The sequence below is a fragment of the Nansenia antarctica genome (assembly GCF_963989245.1).
Source record: "Nansenia antarctica genome assembly, chromosome: 17".
Taxonomy (NCBI): Eukaryota; Metazoa; Chordata; class Actinopteri; order Argentiniformes; family Microstomatidae; genus Nansenia; species Nansenia antarctica.
Window position 1 is genome coordinate 8,875,206 of NC_137687.1, and position 18,903 is coordinate 8,894,108.

General features: G+C 46.1%; 1 protein-coding gene across 1 annotated transcript in view; it reads right to left on the reverse strand.

Moving 5' to 3' along the window:
• LOC308172704 (A-type potassium channel modulatory protein DPP6-like) overlaps window positions 1-8,224 on the reverse strand; it is a gene marked incomplete at both ends in the record, with an annotated part of 152,240 nt that extends 144,016 nt beyond the window's left edge. The window contains one exon of the mRNA XM_080547644.1: window positions 8,021-8,224. Coding sequence (XP_080403770.1) covers window positions 8,021-8,224 — 204 coding nt within the window. The remainder of the gene's footprint in view (window positions 1-8,020) is intronic.
• Window positions 8,225-18,903: the final 10,679 nt, after the last annotated feature.

Sequence of the window (18,903 nt, forward strand, 5' to 3'; positions counted from 1 at the left end):
TTCCAGCACGCTCCGCTTTGACTCCTGCGTCAGTACAGGCTGTTGATCTACTAGAGAACACACACTCACCACCTCACCAACCTCCATTAGGAGTCCTACCCCCTCCCAGTCTGACTATCCCTCCCCAAGATAGAACCTGTGTTTTCTTTCCCGTTTTTTTTTCTTCCTTTTCTTGATGAGTTTTGAGCAAACTATGTATCCTTTGTGTCTTTTTTCAGTTTCTTCTTTTTTGTGCTATCCTACCCTTTTGCCCCATGGATATGATTCTGTCTGTGGTTTCTTTTATCTTATTTACATGTATTAAGTGTTCTTTGTGGTATATTGACCAGACTAGATGATCGATTTCTCACAAAATGTGACCCAATGCGCTTCACAAAGAGCAAAGAAGATAAAGCAACAACTAAGATGGACATTTAAAACCACATGATGACAGAACACGCAAGCAAGCAAGGGCGAAAAACCTGTATCCTGTGCATCCAGGAAAACTCCCTTGCAGCCCTCTACTCATAAAGCAACTACCTCCAGTTTGCCTACCAGCGCACAGCAGCGGCCCCCAATACCCCCCCCCCCCCCCCCCCGACCACCAGCAAACCCCTCGACCTCTGACCTTTACGCATACGGCTGAAGGACAAAGGAAGATGGGAGATGATCCGAGGCCACACAGAGCCTATAAACCCCCGCAATAAAAATGACCCAATCCAATATCCCAGGGTGCATCCTGGGAACCTCCCGGCTGGATATAGATCTGAGAGAGGAGTTTGACAGGCTAATGGCTGATATAGAAATAAAAAGGAAGCCACTCCACAGCGGCCTCGTCTCTCCCATATGAGGCGAGGACCTGCCGGGTGATGTATGGACGACATAGGAGCACCTTGAGAGCCCTTACCCGGTGTCATTGTATGCATCTGACCATTACGGTTCATATCGTTAGCCTCATAGCCTCATAAAAGTCACATTTTGGCCAGAGTTGAGATATCTGCCTAACTCTACTCTCCTAACACTGCTGATTCACTGTGCATTATTGCCTATGATGCCATCAGCCTATCAGAATGCTTGTTACATTCCAAAATCACTATCTGCCCAAGTCATCTCTTTGACATAGGCATTTTTGACACTACATACAAAGATGGCTTGGCTGACCACAAGTTATTATTATTATTAATATGAATCCTTTATTTAACCAGGGTAGTCATATTGAGACAGTACCGGTAGCCTCTTTTTCAAATGAGCCCTGGCCAAGAAAAACAGCACTTAATTAAAAGACACCATATACAGTATAAAAACATACAATATACAACATAAAATAACAACAGAAACATGAGCAGACACCCTAACCACATAGATAACCTATAAGCACATTTGCATGTATGATTCAGAGTCTCTGTAACATACAGTTTAAAGTCAGAGAATGGAATGAACAACTTTTTCTGAAGTACATTCCACATTGAAGGAGCATTGTAACAGAATGCGGTTTTACCAAATTCAGATCTGACATTTGGCACATTAAAGAGAATGCTGTTATTAGACCTGAGCTTATATCTATTGTTTACTGCCGTTGAAAAACTGATAAGTAAGATGGTAACAATCCAATCATTGCTTTATAAATGAAAATAAACCAGTGCTGCTGTCTACGTATTGATAGTGGTGGCCAACCAGATAAACTGTAGAAGTTGCAATGATGTGTGCAGTACCCAGCCGTAGTTGTGAAACGTAAATGCAGAATGATAGACAGAGTCTAGTGGGCTATAAGTGAAGCATGACTTAGGCAATGAGGCTATAGTGTGTCAGTGTTTTAATACACTGTTAGACTAGATATGTAGTCATCAGTGCCGCAGTAGTCTGGGTGGATAGAACAGAAAATTGGAGGAGAAACAATTAAAACTGCAGCCTTCCACACTTGAAAGCCCAGTGTGCCCTGCTACCCTAGCTACTCCCCGCTTCCTGGTGCCAGCCAGTGTGTCTTAGCGCCAGCTGCGCTACCCCCCCCCCCCCCCCCCCCCCCATCCTGTTCAGGAATACAGCCAAGAGAGTGTCAGTGCCAGTTCCTAGTAGCTCAGACTGATGCTCTGATCCTTGAAGTCAAGACAGCAGTGATGCAGATAATGTTCCATGGCACAAATAGAGGGGAATGTGTGTGTGTGTGTGTGTGTGTGTGTGTGTGTCTTCAACTCTTTGCTATTTGTGCTCTTTTATCATCTCACCACCTTGATGACAACTTGCACTCACAGAGCTGCTTTAAGTCAACAAGCGAGAGGAGGGTGATGTCACAGGGAGAGGAGGGTGAGGGAGAGGAGGTGATGTCACAGGGAGATGAGGTGATGTCACAGGGTGAGGAGGTGATGTCACAGGGAGAGGAGGTGATGTCACAGGGAGAGGAGGTGATGTCACAGGGAGAGGAGGTGATGTCACAGGGAGAGGAGGTGATGTCACAGGGTGAGGAGGTGATGTCACAGGGAGAGGAGGTGATGTCACAGGGAGAGGAGGTGATGTCACAGGGTGAGGAGGTGATGTCACAGGGAGAGGAGGGTGATGTCACAGGGTGAGGAGGTGATGTCACAGGGAGAGGAGGTGATGTCACAGGGTGAGGAGGTGATGTCACAGGGAGAGGAGGTGATGTCACAGGGAGAGGGTGATCATTGACAGCAAAACCTCCAGTTAAAAAAAGAAAAAAAGAACAGTATCGTATGCATGAATGAAAGTATGACAGAGTATCTGATGGTACTTGTTGTACAATAAGAACAGTCAACAACAGTCTTGAATTACCAAGGCAGTCTCCAATAGCAGCTGACAGCTGTCAATCTAGAGGGGGAGTGGTTGGGAGTGGGGTTAACCAGCTATTGTTACCGCTTTGAGTTGCATTTCATGTACGAAAGCTTTACTTACTTACTTACTTTTACCACCAACCAAATCTTTAAACAGCTTTTTCTCTGTATTGTGATTTGTACCAGCATTCAAATACTCGTGTCGTCTTCAATTTGTTTCCGATTTCAATGTATGACACATCATTTGAAAGCTTACAATATGTAGTTTAAGCACATGTAAAACACTGAAAATTACCTACTGGTTGCACTTTTCGCCAGCAGCTGTCACATATGACTGACCGCTGACATTACAGATGGGAGCTGGGAATGAGAAATAGGGTTTCCCATTTCACTGTGTTTAAGCTTTTTTGCATAATGCTTTAACTCATCCCAGTAGACAAATATAATGGTTCTATTGCAAGATAAACGGAACACTTGCTGCCTCAGTGAAAATAGAATGCGTAAACACTTCGTAATGTATATTTACCGCTGAGTGCTTGTGTTGCTATTCTGCTTAGCAGCCTGCATTCAGCCTTATCACAAACCCTGAGAGGATCCAATTCTCTCTCAGCTCAGGTTGTATAAGAGCATGAAAGGGCTTGGGCCCGCTGATAATCCCCAAACACACACATGGAGGGGAATGTGTGTGTGTGTGTGTGTGTGTGTGTGTGTATACGTATGTGTGTATGTGTGTCTTCAACCCGTTGCTATTTGTGCTCTTTTATCTCTCTCAATGAACACTGCAAGGGAAACAACAGCAAAGACTATAAAGAATATAAAGACTTACAGTGGGGGAAATAGGTATTCATCACATCAACAATTTTAATGCGACATATTTCCATTGCAGCTATTCACATGACATTCAGACCAGACATTGGTATTAACTCAATACAACTACACAGCTATAGAAATTGTAACATTCCAAGCCATAAAGAATTCCTATGAGCCCCATTGGGGCCATTATCCGCAAGTGGAAGGAACATCACTCGACCATCAACCAGCCACGCACAAGAGCTCCTCGCAAGATTTCTGACCCGGCAGTCATAAAGTTAGTCAGAAGAGTAGCCCACTCGGACCACTCGATCACAGCTCTAGAAAGACCCGGAAGCAGCGGGTACAATTGTCACAACGAATACAACACGCAATGCACTCCACCGCCACGGTCTACATTCGCGATCACCCCCCAAAAGACTCCATTACTATTACTGAAGAAAAGGCATGATGAAGCTTGTTTGAAGTTTGCCTCAGAACATTTGGAGAGGCCTACCTATCTACTAGATTATACAGTCTGCTATAACAAGATCTATAGAGCTGTGGAAAGGTTTACGTCAGTAACTTCCACCTCATCCATATGAAGAGGAGGAGGGCTGAAACAACGACTGCTCCTACTAAAGAAAGAAAACACACAGAACAGGTACACATGTAGATCAGAAGGGATACAGATTAAATATTTTTTTCTTTTTTTCTTTGATAAGATTCTAATGAGCCTTTTCAAAACACACACACACACACACACATCGTTAACATCTTTAAAGCCTATAAGCCAAATAGGATTTTTTTCTCTCACAACAGAAGATAAGATCAATCCGAATAACACAATTAATCATTTTAAGTGGAAAGTCTATTTTGGGAGATGTATTCCTCAGGATTAGCCCCATGCAGCCAACACCATGAAAATCAATAAATGGACTAAATGGTAAACAGACTATATAACAACATATAGCGCCTTATTCCAAAGCGCTTTACAACGGCCTCTCATTCACACATTCACACACATTCACACACCAATGGCGAGGTAGGCAAGCTACCATGCAAGGCGCCGGCCTGCTCACTGGGAGCAATTTGGGGTTCAGTGTCTTGCCCAAGGACACTTCGACATGTGGCCAGCCGGGGCTCGAACCGCCGATCTGCCGACCATGCGATCGTTAGACAGCCGGCTCTACCTCCTGAGACACAGCCACCCAGGTCAATTAATCGTGAGTTTAGAATTATAAGGTTCTATCTCCGTTTAGGGTAGTTCAGAGATATTGAGCGTCAAAGTTTTTACATTCCATTATGTTCTGTGAGATGGAACCTTTGTATTTTATGAATTACTAACTAAAACATTTCAACATTTGAAAAATAACACCACACAGGCATAAATAAACACACACAATGGATCAGATTATGTAAAAAACTAAATTTTGACAAAAATTGAGATAGAACCTTATAATTCTAACGTCACGTAATGCTAGTTGGTGCTAGATGAGCACAGCGCCCTAAGGAGCTAGTCCACTGTTATGATTCAGGTGATGTTTGTTGTACCATTAGCAAATTAGCAGCTACTCTCTATGCTGCTGGTGGCGAGATATGAGGGGATACAAACAGGAAGAGAAGATGTAAGGAGGAGGGGCAGAGGAGGTGAGAAGTAGAACCGTAGCGAGAGGCTCGATACCGAGGAGAGTCGATAGGTTTCTCATCACAGAGGGATCAGTGTGCGTGTGTGTGTGTGTGTGTGTGTGGATCAGTCTGCAGTGGCACTGCTTGATCTTCACGTCACCTCCACTAGAAGGGAGGCTTCATTAACATACACACACACGCACAGGAGCGGAAGCACACATGCACGTGTGCGTGCATACACACACACATACACACACACACACACACACACACATGCATGCATACAGGCGCACACACTAATGCACACTCACACACACACACACACACACACGCATACAGGCGCACACACTAATGCACACACACACACACACACACACACACACACACACACACAGACACGCATATAGGCGCGCACACTAATGCACACTCACACACCTCCTAATGTCACCTTCACCATGGTGATTATGTTAAGGTCACATGACGGCTGGCCTCGAGCCAAAGGCATTACAGGAAGGAAAACTCAATGAGATAAAGGTCGTTAGGAAATGCAAATCTAGGATCAGCTCTAATTGCCTTCACTCTATATGAAAGTGACCATAGATATGCTCCTTGAGGAAACTCCTCCTACCTAAACTGGAGGAAACACTTAGAGATCTGAACTCAAGCTAGAAAGCAAAACCGGTCATGTGTTTCCAATATCTCGGTATGGATTTGTGTTCATATCGCCCAGGAATGGAATTCATGGAATTCATGGATCTCAGGAAGCAATAGATCATAAGGCTAAGGCTAGGAGTATAAACTACAGCAGATGAGAACAATATACAGCCACCACTGCTATTAATAGGAACCATTCATCACCTGGTGTATTGACTTCAGATCATGTTAGACCTCTTCACAGAGTCAACAAACACAAACGGAGCGTCCCTGCTCAATAAATCAATCTCATGTTCTATTCATGAAGAACTCAACCGTGTTTTTATCTCATCAACTCATTACGACAATAAAGGGCTTGATTGAATGTCCGCCGTTTTGCTAAATAGAAGAAAAAAAGTTGTTGTAGGTAGTAGCAATCATGTTCAGAGACCGTCTGAGACACAGATAGACAATATTATCAGGCCACGCGTGTTTAGGTGAAAGAATCGGTTACTGTGGTGTGAGCGGGAGAGCTTTTTGGCAAATTAATAATTCAACAGAGCGACGGTACAGCTGACAACATGAGTAATTGTAGATGTAGACTGTAAAAGTATTGTGGGGAAAAAAGCTTCCTTGGAAAGAAATACCATTGGCAGCTCTTCACTGCAACAACCACTAATGTCGGTTGTATATAGAGTAGTTTGAAAGGCTGCAAAAATGCACTTCTTGACATTGACAGAACATTTCAGCACCATGGACAGCGACAGTCACCCTAGATACAGCCCGCACCCCCGTGGAAGCAGTTTCAGGACCATGGACAGCGACACGCGTCATAGAGCGCAAATGTGGTTTCGACAAAAACCTTTGAGAAAAAGGCTCGACCTAAAAAAAATAGGAACGCGACACCCTGCGTCCTGTCCTCGGGCTTCCATTGGAGGAGAAGTTCTAGGCTCCTCCCCCTTACATATTCTACTCCAATGGCAACGCGAGGAAAGGTCGCGAGGAGTTTTTCTTTTTGTTTTTTATTTTTAATCTAATCTTCAAGTCTAATGACAACTACATAGCTTGTGATTAAAAAATAAATATATAAAAATGTCTACAATAAATCTGTTCAGCACCACTGCTATTCAGAGCCCCTGTCACCACTCACAGCCTACGGTTTGTATCTCGCCATCTCACGTTTACAGATGACGTCGTTGTTTAAAAGTTGACACTGGGGGAAAGTTGCATACACGTGTGTGCAGGCTGATCGCAGAACAGAAGCCTATTAATAACCCAATCATTAAAAATGCATTTAATCCACAGAGTTATTCATAATGTCCTTAGTGCTAATTTGATCGTCGAATTATTTTTTGATAAGGCAGGTCAGCCACGAGACAAGAGCTACGCCGGCGCCTCTGTTATCCTGACCAGGACTCTCGCCCACCAAAAAACGTATTCCATCGCTCCTGGTGTGAGTGAGTGAACAACACCTCCCACGTGTTACCATGCCTGGTATGGGCTAGTCATAGCTAAATAAAAAAGAGCAACACTGTTTCAATTCGATGACATTCGTGACCACGTTGACTTGAACAAGGTGACAGAGAGACTACAGGTGCTTTGATCAGCCAATCTCTGTAGACAAATACAACTTAAACTCAAAAAAACGCACACCGACTCACGGAGGTACACTGAGGTGGTATTATTAGTATAGCCTAGAAGGGCGTGACGTTAGAATTATAAGGTTCTATCTCCATTTTTGTCAAAAATTTGTTTTTTTTACATAATCTGATCCATTAGGTGTTTATTAATGCCTGTGTGGTGTTATTTTTTAAATGTTGACATCTTTGAGTTAGTTATTCATAAAATACAAAGGTTCCATCTCACAAAACTTAATGGAATGTAAAAACGTTGACGCTCAATATCTCTGAACTTCCCTAAACGGAGATAGAACCTTATAATTATAAACTCACGAGGGTGCATGTACTGTTAGAGCCTATAATGGGAAGGCGGAGAGTAAAATCGGTCTTTCGTTTGGGATATTTCATGACAAGACAATCATGGACTTAAAAGGGATAATAATTAGGCTAATAAATCGGATTAAAAGCGTAGAAACTAGATCAAGCGCCAGACCGACTGCATCTGGGTTGCAAGTTAACGGTATGGTTACAGGAACCTGGCGGGGGAAAGGGAGGGATGGGGGGGGGGTGACATGTACGTGTTCTTACATCCTCCTCATCCTCAGCCTCAGCCTCGTCCCTGTGTTGGTACTGGAAGCGGGGTCGTGAGTCTTGGCCGCCGGGCTTCTTCGTCGCATTCTCGTCCTCGTTTGCGCGCTGGCCACCGAGGAGTCGGCTGGCCTCAGGCGGGGGGTGGGGGAAAGAGTCGTTCGTGTTGATCTTGCCCGCGAACCTCTGATAAATCGAAGCCATGTCAGCAGGTAAACCCTCTATAGGCATCCGTCAAGACGGGAAATGGCTTTTGGTTTAATCGTTTAAAACTGTTAAAATTGTTACAACTTGGACACAGTGACGCGAGTCCCCCTTTTTACGCGTGGAGAGCGGGGTGCGCTGAGGAGCGACAAAAAAGTAAAATAACCCGGGATCAATTTAGCTAATAGTAGTGATAGAGAATGTCATTCGATTATAATCATGATTCATGTCCAGTTCAGTTTTTATAGCCTAGTGACGGGTCGCCGGAGAGGACACGAACGTCCAAGACGAGTCAAATGTTAGTTCAGGTTCTTGCTCTGAATTCACGGCACGTCTAGTTTCATCCCTCGGACCGTTTAGGGAATAGGGATCCTTGCGTCTATTCCTTGCAGCAGGCAGTCTCTCTGCACCTTCCAAACTTGACAAACGGGTGCTCGATTGACAAAAATATATCATATAGGCTACTGTACAGAAAGAGATGGGTATCCGAAGCTGGAAGAGAGTGCGAGACAAATTCGATACTCCTCGCTCCCCCCCTCTCCCTCTCTGCATAAGAAGTGACCGCTGATATACAGAGAATTGTTCAGAGACTAATCTCGCCACATCGCTCTGTGGAACGCTCTCTCCCTGTCTCTCTCTCCTCTCTCTCTCTCTCTCTCTCTCTCTCTCTCTCTCTCTCTCTCTCTCTCTCTCTCTCCCTGCTCTCTCTCTCTCTCTCTCTCTCTCCCTGTCTCTCTCTCTCTCTGTCTCTCTCTCTCTCTCTCTGTCTCTCTCTCTCTCTCTCTCTCTCTCTCTCTCTCTCTCTCTCTCTCTCTCTCTCTCTCTCTCTCTCTCTCTCTCTCTCTCTCTCACACACACACACACACACACACGAGCGACATATTGCGAAACACACACACAAACACACACCGGGCACGTCAGCCGTACAATAATGATTAATTCCTGTCTTGCAGATAGCAAGATATCGATCAATGTCTATTCCAAGTTTATTAGTTTATTCGCTTTTTCCTCTTTTCTTTTCCTCACTGTCTCACGTGCTACGGCGCGGCAGGTGCCATACAGAGTACACTAGCGCCCCCGTGTGGCGATTCAGCAGTTGAGACAACGGTAATGGAAGTCACAAAACTTTACAGGACATGTTTATATGTATTCGGATTCGGTTATTACATTTTATTGCCGTGGAAGCGAATTAATCTAAAAACTATTAAAAACAAGTCGTTTTGATACCATGCCATGCATTGCAATGAGCTCGGCAAGCTGGGAATCTCGCTGGGAACTCCTCTCTCTCTCTCTCTCTCTCTCTCTCTCTCTCTCTCTCTCTCTCTCTCTCTCTCTCTCTCTCTCTCTCTGTCTCTCTCTCTCTGTCTCTCTGTCTCCCTCTCTCTCTCTGTCTCTCTCTCTCTCTCTCTCTCTCTCTCTCTCTCTCTCTCTCTCTCTCTCTCTCGCTCTCTCTCTCTCTCTCTCTCTCTCTCTCTCTCTCTCTCTCTCTCTCTCTCTCCCTCGTCGTAGAATGTAAGCCTTGTAACAATTGCATACGTTTACAGTATTAATAAAGTGTAATTCTTGGACTATTCAGTAAAGTCACACAATTATTTGCACATAGTGATAATTAATATACTTAATACATACTTAAAATAAACTTGTCATATTAACTTATGATTATTCATACTAAATGACACTTTACCTTGCTATTAACAGACACAATATAGCCACATGCACTCACCAAGCCTTACATTGTAAATGCCACCGCATAAGGCCCTGCAAGGCCTCACTGTGTCAGTGTCATGAAGGTATTCCGTCACCCGCTGAGGGGAACAAAGTGTTACTGCGTCTCTAATCTCACAACAGCGAAAGCTATCGCCAAAACTGAGTTTGTAAGCTGATTGGACGTGTATTGTTGCCTCTGAGAGAGAGAGAGAGAGAGAGAGAGAGAGAGAGAGAAGAGAGAGAGAGAGAGAGAGAGAGAGAGAGAGAGAGAGAGAGAGAGAGAGAGAGAGAGACAGGGATTTGATCTGTATCCAATCACTCTCTCTCTCTCTCTACCCAGAAACAATCTGCACGGTACAAGGGTTCCTGTTCCACATGGGACCTGGGAGAAAGCAGTGTAATCTAAAACTCATCCTGCCTATGGTGTGTACCTAACACTGGGGGGGTATACCTAACACTCTAGGCACCGTGCTGAGGGATATACATTATGTAAAAAAGCCTTACGTGTTCTACATGCCTGCAGAGGCCATGACACTGATGTGCCCACCCAAAGGTATGAAGGTGGTAAACACACAACTAAAGCAAAATGCAAACACACACACACGCACGCACACGCACGCACGCACACACACGCACGTACGCAGGCACACACACACACACACACACACACACACACAGAGACAGAAACACAGTCACAGAGCGAGAGACACAGACGCACACACACACACACACACCCACGCACACACGCTGCATCTCAGGCCCACCTGCCTCCTCCTCTCCTCCTCCTCATCTACCTTCCCCATCTCACACGCAACCATGCGGTGCAGCTAGGCGATGTGGCTGTACTGAGGTAGATGTGATTACATTCAGGCGCTCCTCCTGTGGCGAGGCAGATAAGCAGGGATCTGCCTCCTCCTCACATTAAAGCCTCTCTACTGGGGAGGGGGGGGGGGGGACCAGCCCTAGAGCTTATCTAGGTCTAGGGAGAAGGGATTGGTCTCTCTGTCCCCCCCCCACCAACCTCTCTGGAGAGGCATCACACACATCTGGCACAGAGAGAAAACAGTAGGCCAAGACCTGAACCGGAGCAGAGCAGAACCCTGATGCTCCTGTGCACAGTATGCAGACTCGTGTGCTGGTTCAGTCGTCATTATTAACATGCTCTATGAATATCAACTGTTTACCGTAGGTATTTAATGAAAAAATGCACTGTTAAATGGTAAATGGACTGACTTATATAGCAACGGCCTCTCATTCACCCATTCACACACACATTCACACACCAATGGCGGCAAGCTACCATGCAAGGCGCCGGCCCGCTCATTGGGAGCAATTTGGGGTTTAGTGTCTTGCCCAAGGACACCTCGACACGTGGCAAGCCGGTGCTCGAACCGCCGATCTGCAGACTTTGCGATCATTAGACGGCGGCTCTACCTCCTGAGACACAGCCGCCCCCCTGTTAAAGAAAGTGTACTCTAAAACATCCCATTACTTCTCATGAGAGTATAAAACTACACAATACTGTACATCTGCATATCAATTGATTTGCATTTCCAAAACTTTTGTGTGTAACAGGATTACAACAACAGCAATTATCTAAACAATGTATTATTATGTACGTTTCTATGGAAAACAAATGGTCAATTACCTAACTTGAACAGCCACAAATCTTCATTACCGTGCAGCTGAGTACACGCCTATACCACAAGCACAGAGTCCCCAGAATGGACCAACACTGGCATCTAGTGGATGCCATCTGCATAATGGATCAGTGTGTTACATGCAGCCAATCTAGTCGATTATAATGAAAAACAAATACAGGAAGCAAGAGTTTACTCTCATCCATCCCTCATTCTTCCAATCTTGCAAACGTATCCGACTGCAGTCTAGTCATCCACAACTAGTCACTAGAAAACAGGAAGACATTGGCCCTCTCTGTGCTATATGATGGCTGTTTGCTTGCACATTCTAACAGTAAGGTATTTTGCTAGCATATCAGCCCAATAGAGCTCTCAGGTCTTCTGACGCTGGCTTTCTCTGTGTAACACATGTACCTTATATGGCAGAGTTGAGTGGCCCTCATTGGCTGCACGTCGTCTCTCACACTGGCACACCTTTATATATAAAGCCATTTTAGCCGACTCCCCCAATATTTAAGTGGCTATATTTCAAGAACACAGAGTACTTACTCCTTATGTTCCAACGACTGTTATCTCCTAAATGTCCCCAAAGTTCACACTGAATTCGGCAAGCACTCCTTCATGCACTTTGCGCCCGCTGCCTGGAATTCATTACAGAGCACTTTGAACTTGAAAGAACTAATTTCTCTTGGAACATTTAAAAACCTTGTGAGTAACTTGGAATCAGCCTCGTATCGTTCTTGCCCGTTTTGTATGAAAGTCCCATTATTTTATTCTATTTATTCATATCGTTCTTACTCCTGTTTTATATTTTATATGAAAGTCCCATTGTTTTATCCTATTGCTCTGATCAAATTGTATTTTGTCTATTTTTTGTTGTTGATCTGGTGTTGTTTTATTATAACTTATGTTGAGCTGCTGTCTTGGGGGTATGAGGTGGGGGGGGGGGTATGAGGATATTGGGGGGCGCTCATGTGTCATGTCACAATCCCTGCAACTCTGTGACAGCCAATGAGTTGAGAGGAGATTCAGAATTTAGAAAATCTTTATTGTTCCACTACTGGGACACAACACCGATGGTGGACCATCATTCATCCATGACAGCTTATAACAGTTTGGTTCAGAGTCTAGGGGCTGTAATGGCAAAGGCAAAAGCGGTCACCTTTTTGTTTTCAGTCTAGACTCCAGAACGGCACAGCCTGAGGATATTAGGCTGCGCCGAGGCTCGTAGAGGATTTTAAAAGGTCAGAAATACACTTTATCAGTAACACCTGCACAACTTCTCATTCATTCAGGTGATGTAATGGTGTGGGGAATGTTTTCTTGGCACGGTTTGGACCTGTTAAAACCAAATCAATCATCGCTTGAATGCCTATTTGAGTGTTGTTGCTGACCATGTGCGTCCATGGCCACAATGTTCTAATGGCTACTTGTCACAAAGCAAAAGTCGTCTCAAACTAGTTTCGTGAACAATGAGTTCAGTGTTCTTCAGTGGCCTTCCCAGTCACCGGATCTGAATCCAATAGAACAACTTTGGGATGTGGTAGAATGGGAGATTCACAACTTGAAAGTGCACTTTAAAAATCCGGATCATGTCAAAGTGTCCTTGGGCAAGACACTGAACCATAAATTGCTCCCAGTGAGCGGGCCGGCGCCTTGCATGGTAGCTTGCCGCCATTGGTGTGTGAATGTGTGTGTGAATGGGTGAATGAGAGGCCGTTGTAAAGCGATTTGGATAAAGGCGCTATATAAGTCAGTCCGTATAAGTCAGTCTGTATAAGTCAGTCTGTATAAGTCAGTCTGTATAAGTCAGTCTGTATAAGTCAGTCTGTATAAGTCAGTGCATTTACGATTTTACAAGCTGAGTGAGTTGTAGCCAAGTAAACAAAGGCCAAAGAAGTTTCGTAGCAACTATGGAAATGGTATTGGCAACTGGCTCCATTGATTTGGAGAGACCACCAAATCATTGTTAAGTTGTGAAGTACCCTAGTAAACACCTCCCCCTCATTCTTTAGGCGTCACTTCGAGGTTTCATGTCTCGAAAATCTCCACAATCTTCAATCTCCTCTAAATTGAGAAAAGAGAAAAATAAGGCGAAATGAAAATCTAATTTCCACAGTGGATTAATCAACTAATAGTAAAGTTTGAGGGAAGTTTTAGGAGCAAAAGTACCAGAGGAGTGTGACCTTGTCAGACAGAAGAAAGAAACATCCATCTCTTGGAGAAAGAGGAAGGGAACAGACTTTCACAGCAGGGCGGGAGAGAGAGAGAGAGAATGAGTGAGAGTGAGTAAGAGAGAGACAGAGAGAGAGAGAGAGAGAATGAGTGAGAGTGAGAACGAGAGAGAGAGAATGAGTGAGTAAGAGAGAGAGAGAGAGAGAGAGAGAATGAGTGAGAGTGAGTAAGAGAGAGCGAGAGAGAGAGAGAGAGAAAGAGTGAGAGTGAGCAAGAGAGAGCGAGAGAGAGAGAGAGAGAGAGAGAGCCCGTGAATTTATACCCTGGTGTCACATTTCTCTCTGCTCTCCATCTCTCACTAAAACCGCTGTCACACACCTCAACCTTTATTCCTCTGATTCCAGATGGCAGAGATCAATAACTCCATTACCCAGGAGTCCTGTTTGGGACTGCTGTACCTCTGCTGTCCCTCTGCTGTCCCTCTGCTGTCCCTCTGCTGTCCCTCTGCTGTTCCTCTGATGTCCCTCTGATGTCCCTCTGCTGTTCCTCTGCTGTTCCTCTGATGTCCCCCTGCTGTCCCTCTGCTGTCCCCCTGCTGTCCCTCTGATGTCCCTCCGCTGTCCCTCTGATGTCCCTCTGTTGTCCCTCTGCTGTCCCTCTGTCCCTCTGCTGTACCTCTGCTGTTCCTCTGCTGTCCCTCTGCTGTCCCCCTGCTGTCCCTCTGCTGTCCCTCTGCTGTCTCTCTGCTGTTCCTCTGCTGTCCCTCCGCTGTCCCTCTGCTGTCCCTCTGTCTGTCCCTCTGCTGTCCCTCTGCTGTCTCTCTGCTGTTCCTCCGCTGTCCCTCTGATGTCCCTCTGTCTGTCCCTCTGCTGTCCCTCTGCCGTCCCTCTGCTGTCCCTCTGCTGTCCCTCTGTCTGTCCCTCTGCTGTTCCTCTGCTGTCCCTCTGATGTCCCTCTGCTGTCCCTCTGCTGTCCCTCTGCTGTTCCTCTGCCGTCCCTCTGCTGTCCCTCTGCTGTCCCTCTGTCTGTCCCTCTGCTGTCCCTCTGCTGTTCCTCTGCTGTCCCTCTGATGTCCCTCTGCTGTTCCTCTGCTGTACCTCTGATGTCCCTCTGCTGTTCCTCCGCTGTCCCTCCGCTGTCCCTCTGCTGTCCCTCTGCTGTCCCTCTGCTGTCCCTCTGCTGTTCCTCTGCTGTCCCTCTGATGTCCCTCTGCTGTTCCTCTGATGTCCCTCTGATGTCCCTCTGCTGTTCCTCTGCTGTCCCCCTGCTGTCCCTCTGCTGTTCCTCTGCTGTCCCTCTCCTGTCCCTCTGCTGTCCCTCTGCTGTCCCTCTACTGTCCCTCTGATGTTCCTCTGCTGTTCCTCTGCTGTTCCTCCGCTGTTCCTCTGCTGTCCCTCCGCTGTTCCTCTGCTGTCCCTCTGCTGTCCCTCTGCTGTTCCTCTGCTGTCCCTCTGCTGTCCCTCTGCTGTCCCTCTGCTGTCCCTCTACTGTCCCTCTGCTGTTCCTCTGCTGTTCCTCTGCTGTTCCTCCGCTGTTCCTCCGCTGTCCCTCCGCTGTCCCTCTGCTGTCCCTCTGCTGTCCCTCTGCTGTTCCTCTGCTGTTCCTCTGATGTCCCTCTGCTGTTCCTCTGCCGTCCCTCTGCTGTCCCTCCGCCGTCCCTCTGCTGTCCCTCTGATGTCCCTCAGCTGTCCCTCTGCTGTCCCTCTGCTGTCCCTCTGCTGTCCCTCTGCTGTACCTCCGCTGTCCCTCTCCTGTTCCTCTGCTGTTCCTCTGCTGTCCCTCCGCTGTCCCTCTGCTGTCCCTCTGCTGTTCCTCTGCTGTCCCTCTGATGTCCCTCCGATGTCCCTCTGCTGTCCCTCTGCTGTCCCTCTGCTGTCCCTCCGCTGTCCCTCTGATGTCCCTCTGCTGTCCCTCTGCTGTCCCTCTGCTGTCCCTCTGCTGTACCTCTGCTGTCCCTCTGCTGTCCCTCTGCTGTCCCTCTGCTGTTCCTCTGCTGTCCCTCCGCTGTCCCTCCGCTGTCCCTCCGCTGTCCCTCCGCTGTTCCTCCGCTGTCCCTCTGCCGTCCCTCTGCTGTCCCTCTGCTGTTCCTCTGCTGTCCCTCTGCTGTCCCTCTGCTGTCCCTCTGCTGTTCCTCTGCTGTACCTTTGCTTTACGGCCGAGAACCCGAATTAGTGCCTGCAATCCTTTTAGGGGGGATAGTTCCACCTCCCCCGCCAGGTAACGATCGGAGAATCGGATGTTTCACAGAGGTGAGACGGTGTAGGAAATGTCTACCTTCAGGAAGGGGACCAACTGGTTTCTGCACTGTGTGTGTGTGTGTGTGTGTGTGTCTGTGTGTGTGTGTTACAGTGTTGAGTGACAGGGGGAGATTGAAGGTGCTGGGGCTTGACGGTGTTGGTCTAAAACCAAACGGTGAAATTAATCGCTCCTGTCTCTGCCATCTTCTCAACCGCCACTCCTCCGCCTTTACTCTCCCAACATGTGACAACGCCAACGTCTGATTTGCACCTCCACAGACCCGATCCCCATCATTTGTATTTCTCCTGACAGAACCAACTGCATTCCGTCAAGTACCAAAACAAAATTGTGTATAATATACGACAAATGGTTCTGGAAAGGAAAAGGTTTCAAAAAAAAAAAAATGTTCTGCTCATGTATGCAATTTTAGGATATGTCCAGAATCAACTGTGGAATTCTCCACCAGCACACTGCCATGAAGCATGGCAAATTGAGTCCCAATCCTATTTAAACTGGGAGTGTGGGGGGGGTGGAGTGCAGGAAGAGAGGTGTGGTGTGGTGTATCTGTGTGGGGAGGGGGGGGTTTAGTGAAACACTGCGCATAGAGAGAGCGTGGTGTTGGTGATTCGCCAAGTGGAAGCAGGGAGAAAACCATGTGTTAGTTAGTTCTCTCACATACTGTATACACTTCAATCACAATTCCCAGCAGGACCGCTCAAATAATTGCCCACATGGTTCGAACGATCCAAAGAGTATTTAACACCAAGGGTGGCTGTTGGCTAATCGTGGTTTCTGAAAGCTGGAGAACCAATCTTATTGACAACCTGAACACTGAAGGTGGGACTCCCAACTGTTTGAAATAACACCTTAAATAGGCCTGAAATAACACCTTATATAGGCCTGTCTTATAGGCCTGTCTCTATCCTGTTAGGAACTAATACCTGTAACCAGTGAGTTACTATATTATTATTTATTTTCCTTTTTTGAGAAGAATTGACAATGGAAGTGAAAGTGATAAGGGGGTGGCTGTGGTTCAGGAGGTAGAGCCGCCGTCTAATGATCGCAAGGTTGGTAGATCGGCAGTTCGACCCCCCTGGCTGGCCACATGTCTAAGTGTCCTTGGGCAAGACACTGAACCCCAAATTGCTCCCAGTGAGCGGGGCCGGCACCTTGCATGGTTGCTTGTCGCCATTGGAGTGTGAATGTGTGTGTGAATGGGTGAATGAGAGGCCGTTGTAAAGCGCTTTGGATAAAGGCGCTATATAAGTGCAGTCCATTTACCATTTCACTGGGTTACTACATGATATATTTCTTATTTTTTGAGAATAATTGACAATGGGAGTGAAAGTAATGAGCGTAAACATGATGGGTATTGAGTTAGAGGTGCAAGTTAGCTTTGAGCTTTTCCTCACGTCGTCATCCTGATCAGGCACTTCTGCTTCCTCCTCCCTTGTTTACTATTTTAGCTGTTTTACTATTTTGTTTTTGCTCCCAGCGCTGCTGACTGTAGCACAGCACCACACACCACAAACCCCTGCTTTATTTCCCTCCAGATGTCCTCAGATTATGAGCACGAGAGGTGGATGGAGGGAGGGAGGGGGGAGACAGTAAAAATAAAGTGAAAAGAGTGGGAGGAAGAAAGGGGGAGAATAGAATCGACAAAAAAAAGAAGGAAAAAAAAGCACTTATTGTACCCTTGCTACTTATGATGACAGTTGTTGTTGTCATGCTTTTGGAATTCAGTTTTTCCCTTCGAAGACTAAACCTGACAGACATTCACACATGCACACACACGTGCACACACGCGCACATTCATTTCTACTCACTAGAAACAGCGACAGGCCCCAGCACACGGGCAGCATTTACTTCTTAACAGCTTTGTAATTGCATGAAACTCCGAGCCATTACTAGATCGCTTTTTAATTTGTTGTGGTTGCAGGGTGAGTCACAATTTCTTGACTTAAGGCTGATTCAATTGGCCCCCCGAAAACTTTACCCGACGCTTTACTTCGAAAAGATCAATGCATTTAATTCCACATTATTCATTTTTTTTACTCAGCTTTTTTTCATTTAGCATTCAGCCCGGGAGAGAGAGAAAAGGCTGTGTGAGTGACAACAAAAAAAGCAACAGGCTTAAAGTCGTTATTGATTTATTTTGCAGAGAATTATGACTTAAAGGCCATAGAAAATTCTGTCCGGGAAGAGTAATGTCCACTGAGAAAATCACTTATTCATATCTTAGCCTTTGCTATGTGTTACATCTGTCATTTTATAACAAGAAGAGAGAGAATCAATAATGAATCTTGTTTCCCCCCCCCCCCATCTTTCCCCCATAATAGCCTATAGAGTTATTTGCTGCAGGTAGAGCCTATTTCAGGAGGGTAGTCCAGACTAAACCCCTACAAACAACCCAAGACAACCTGACTGAAGGTTCCGTACCTAGAGTCCATCACAACAAAAGCCATCTAACTTCTACATAACTGCCGTATTTCAACATCCCAGAATAACTTGTACACGATACTACAGAATACCTCCGTCAACCAACGCCTTTAAACCTAGGGACTTCTGGGTATCTCCCAGCTCCTTGTGAAGTATCAACTCCTATCTGAGGGGGGATATGTTTCTGGTTCAGGGAGGGTACTGAGGGGAGGGTATTGATGGGGAGGGTATTGAGGGGAGGGTAATAGTATTTAAGTTTTGTATTAAAGCCGGCACATCAATCAATTGGTTCCCTTGTGTCGACATGTGGCCAGCCGGGGCTCGGACCGCCGATCTGACAACCTTGCGATCATTAGACGCCGGCTCTACCTCCTGCGCCACAGCCGCCCCTGCAAATTGCAAATTGTATCTTGTGTTATTTGTTTAGTTTGTTTTCTTGTTTAGTTTGTATCCTATGTATCATTCATCATACATCATTTT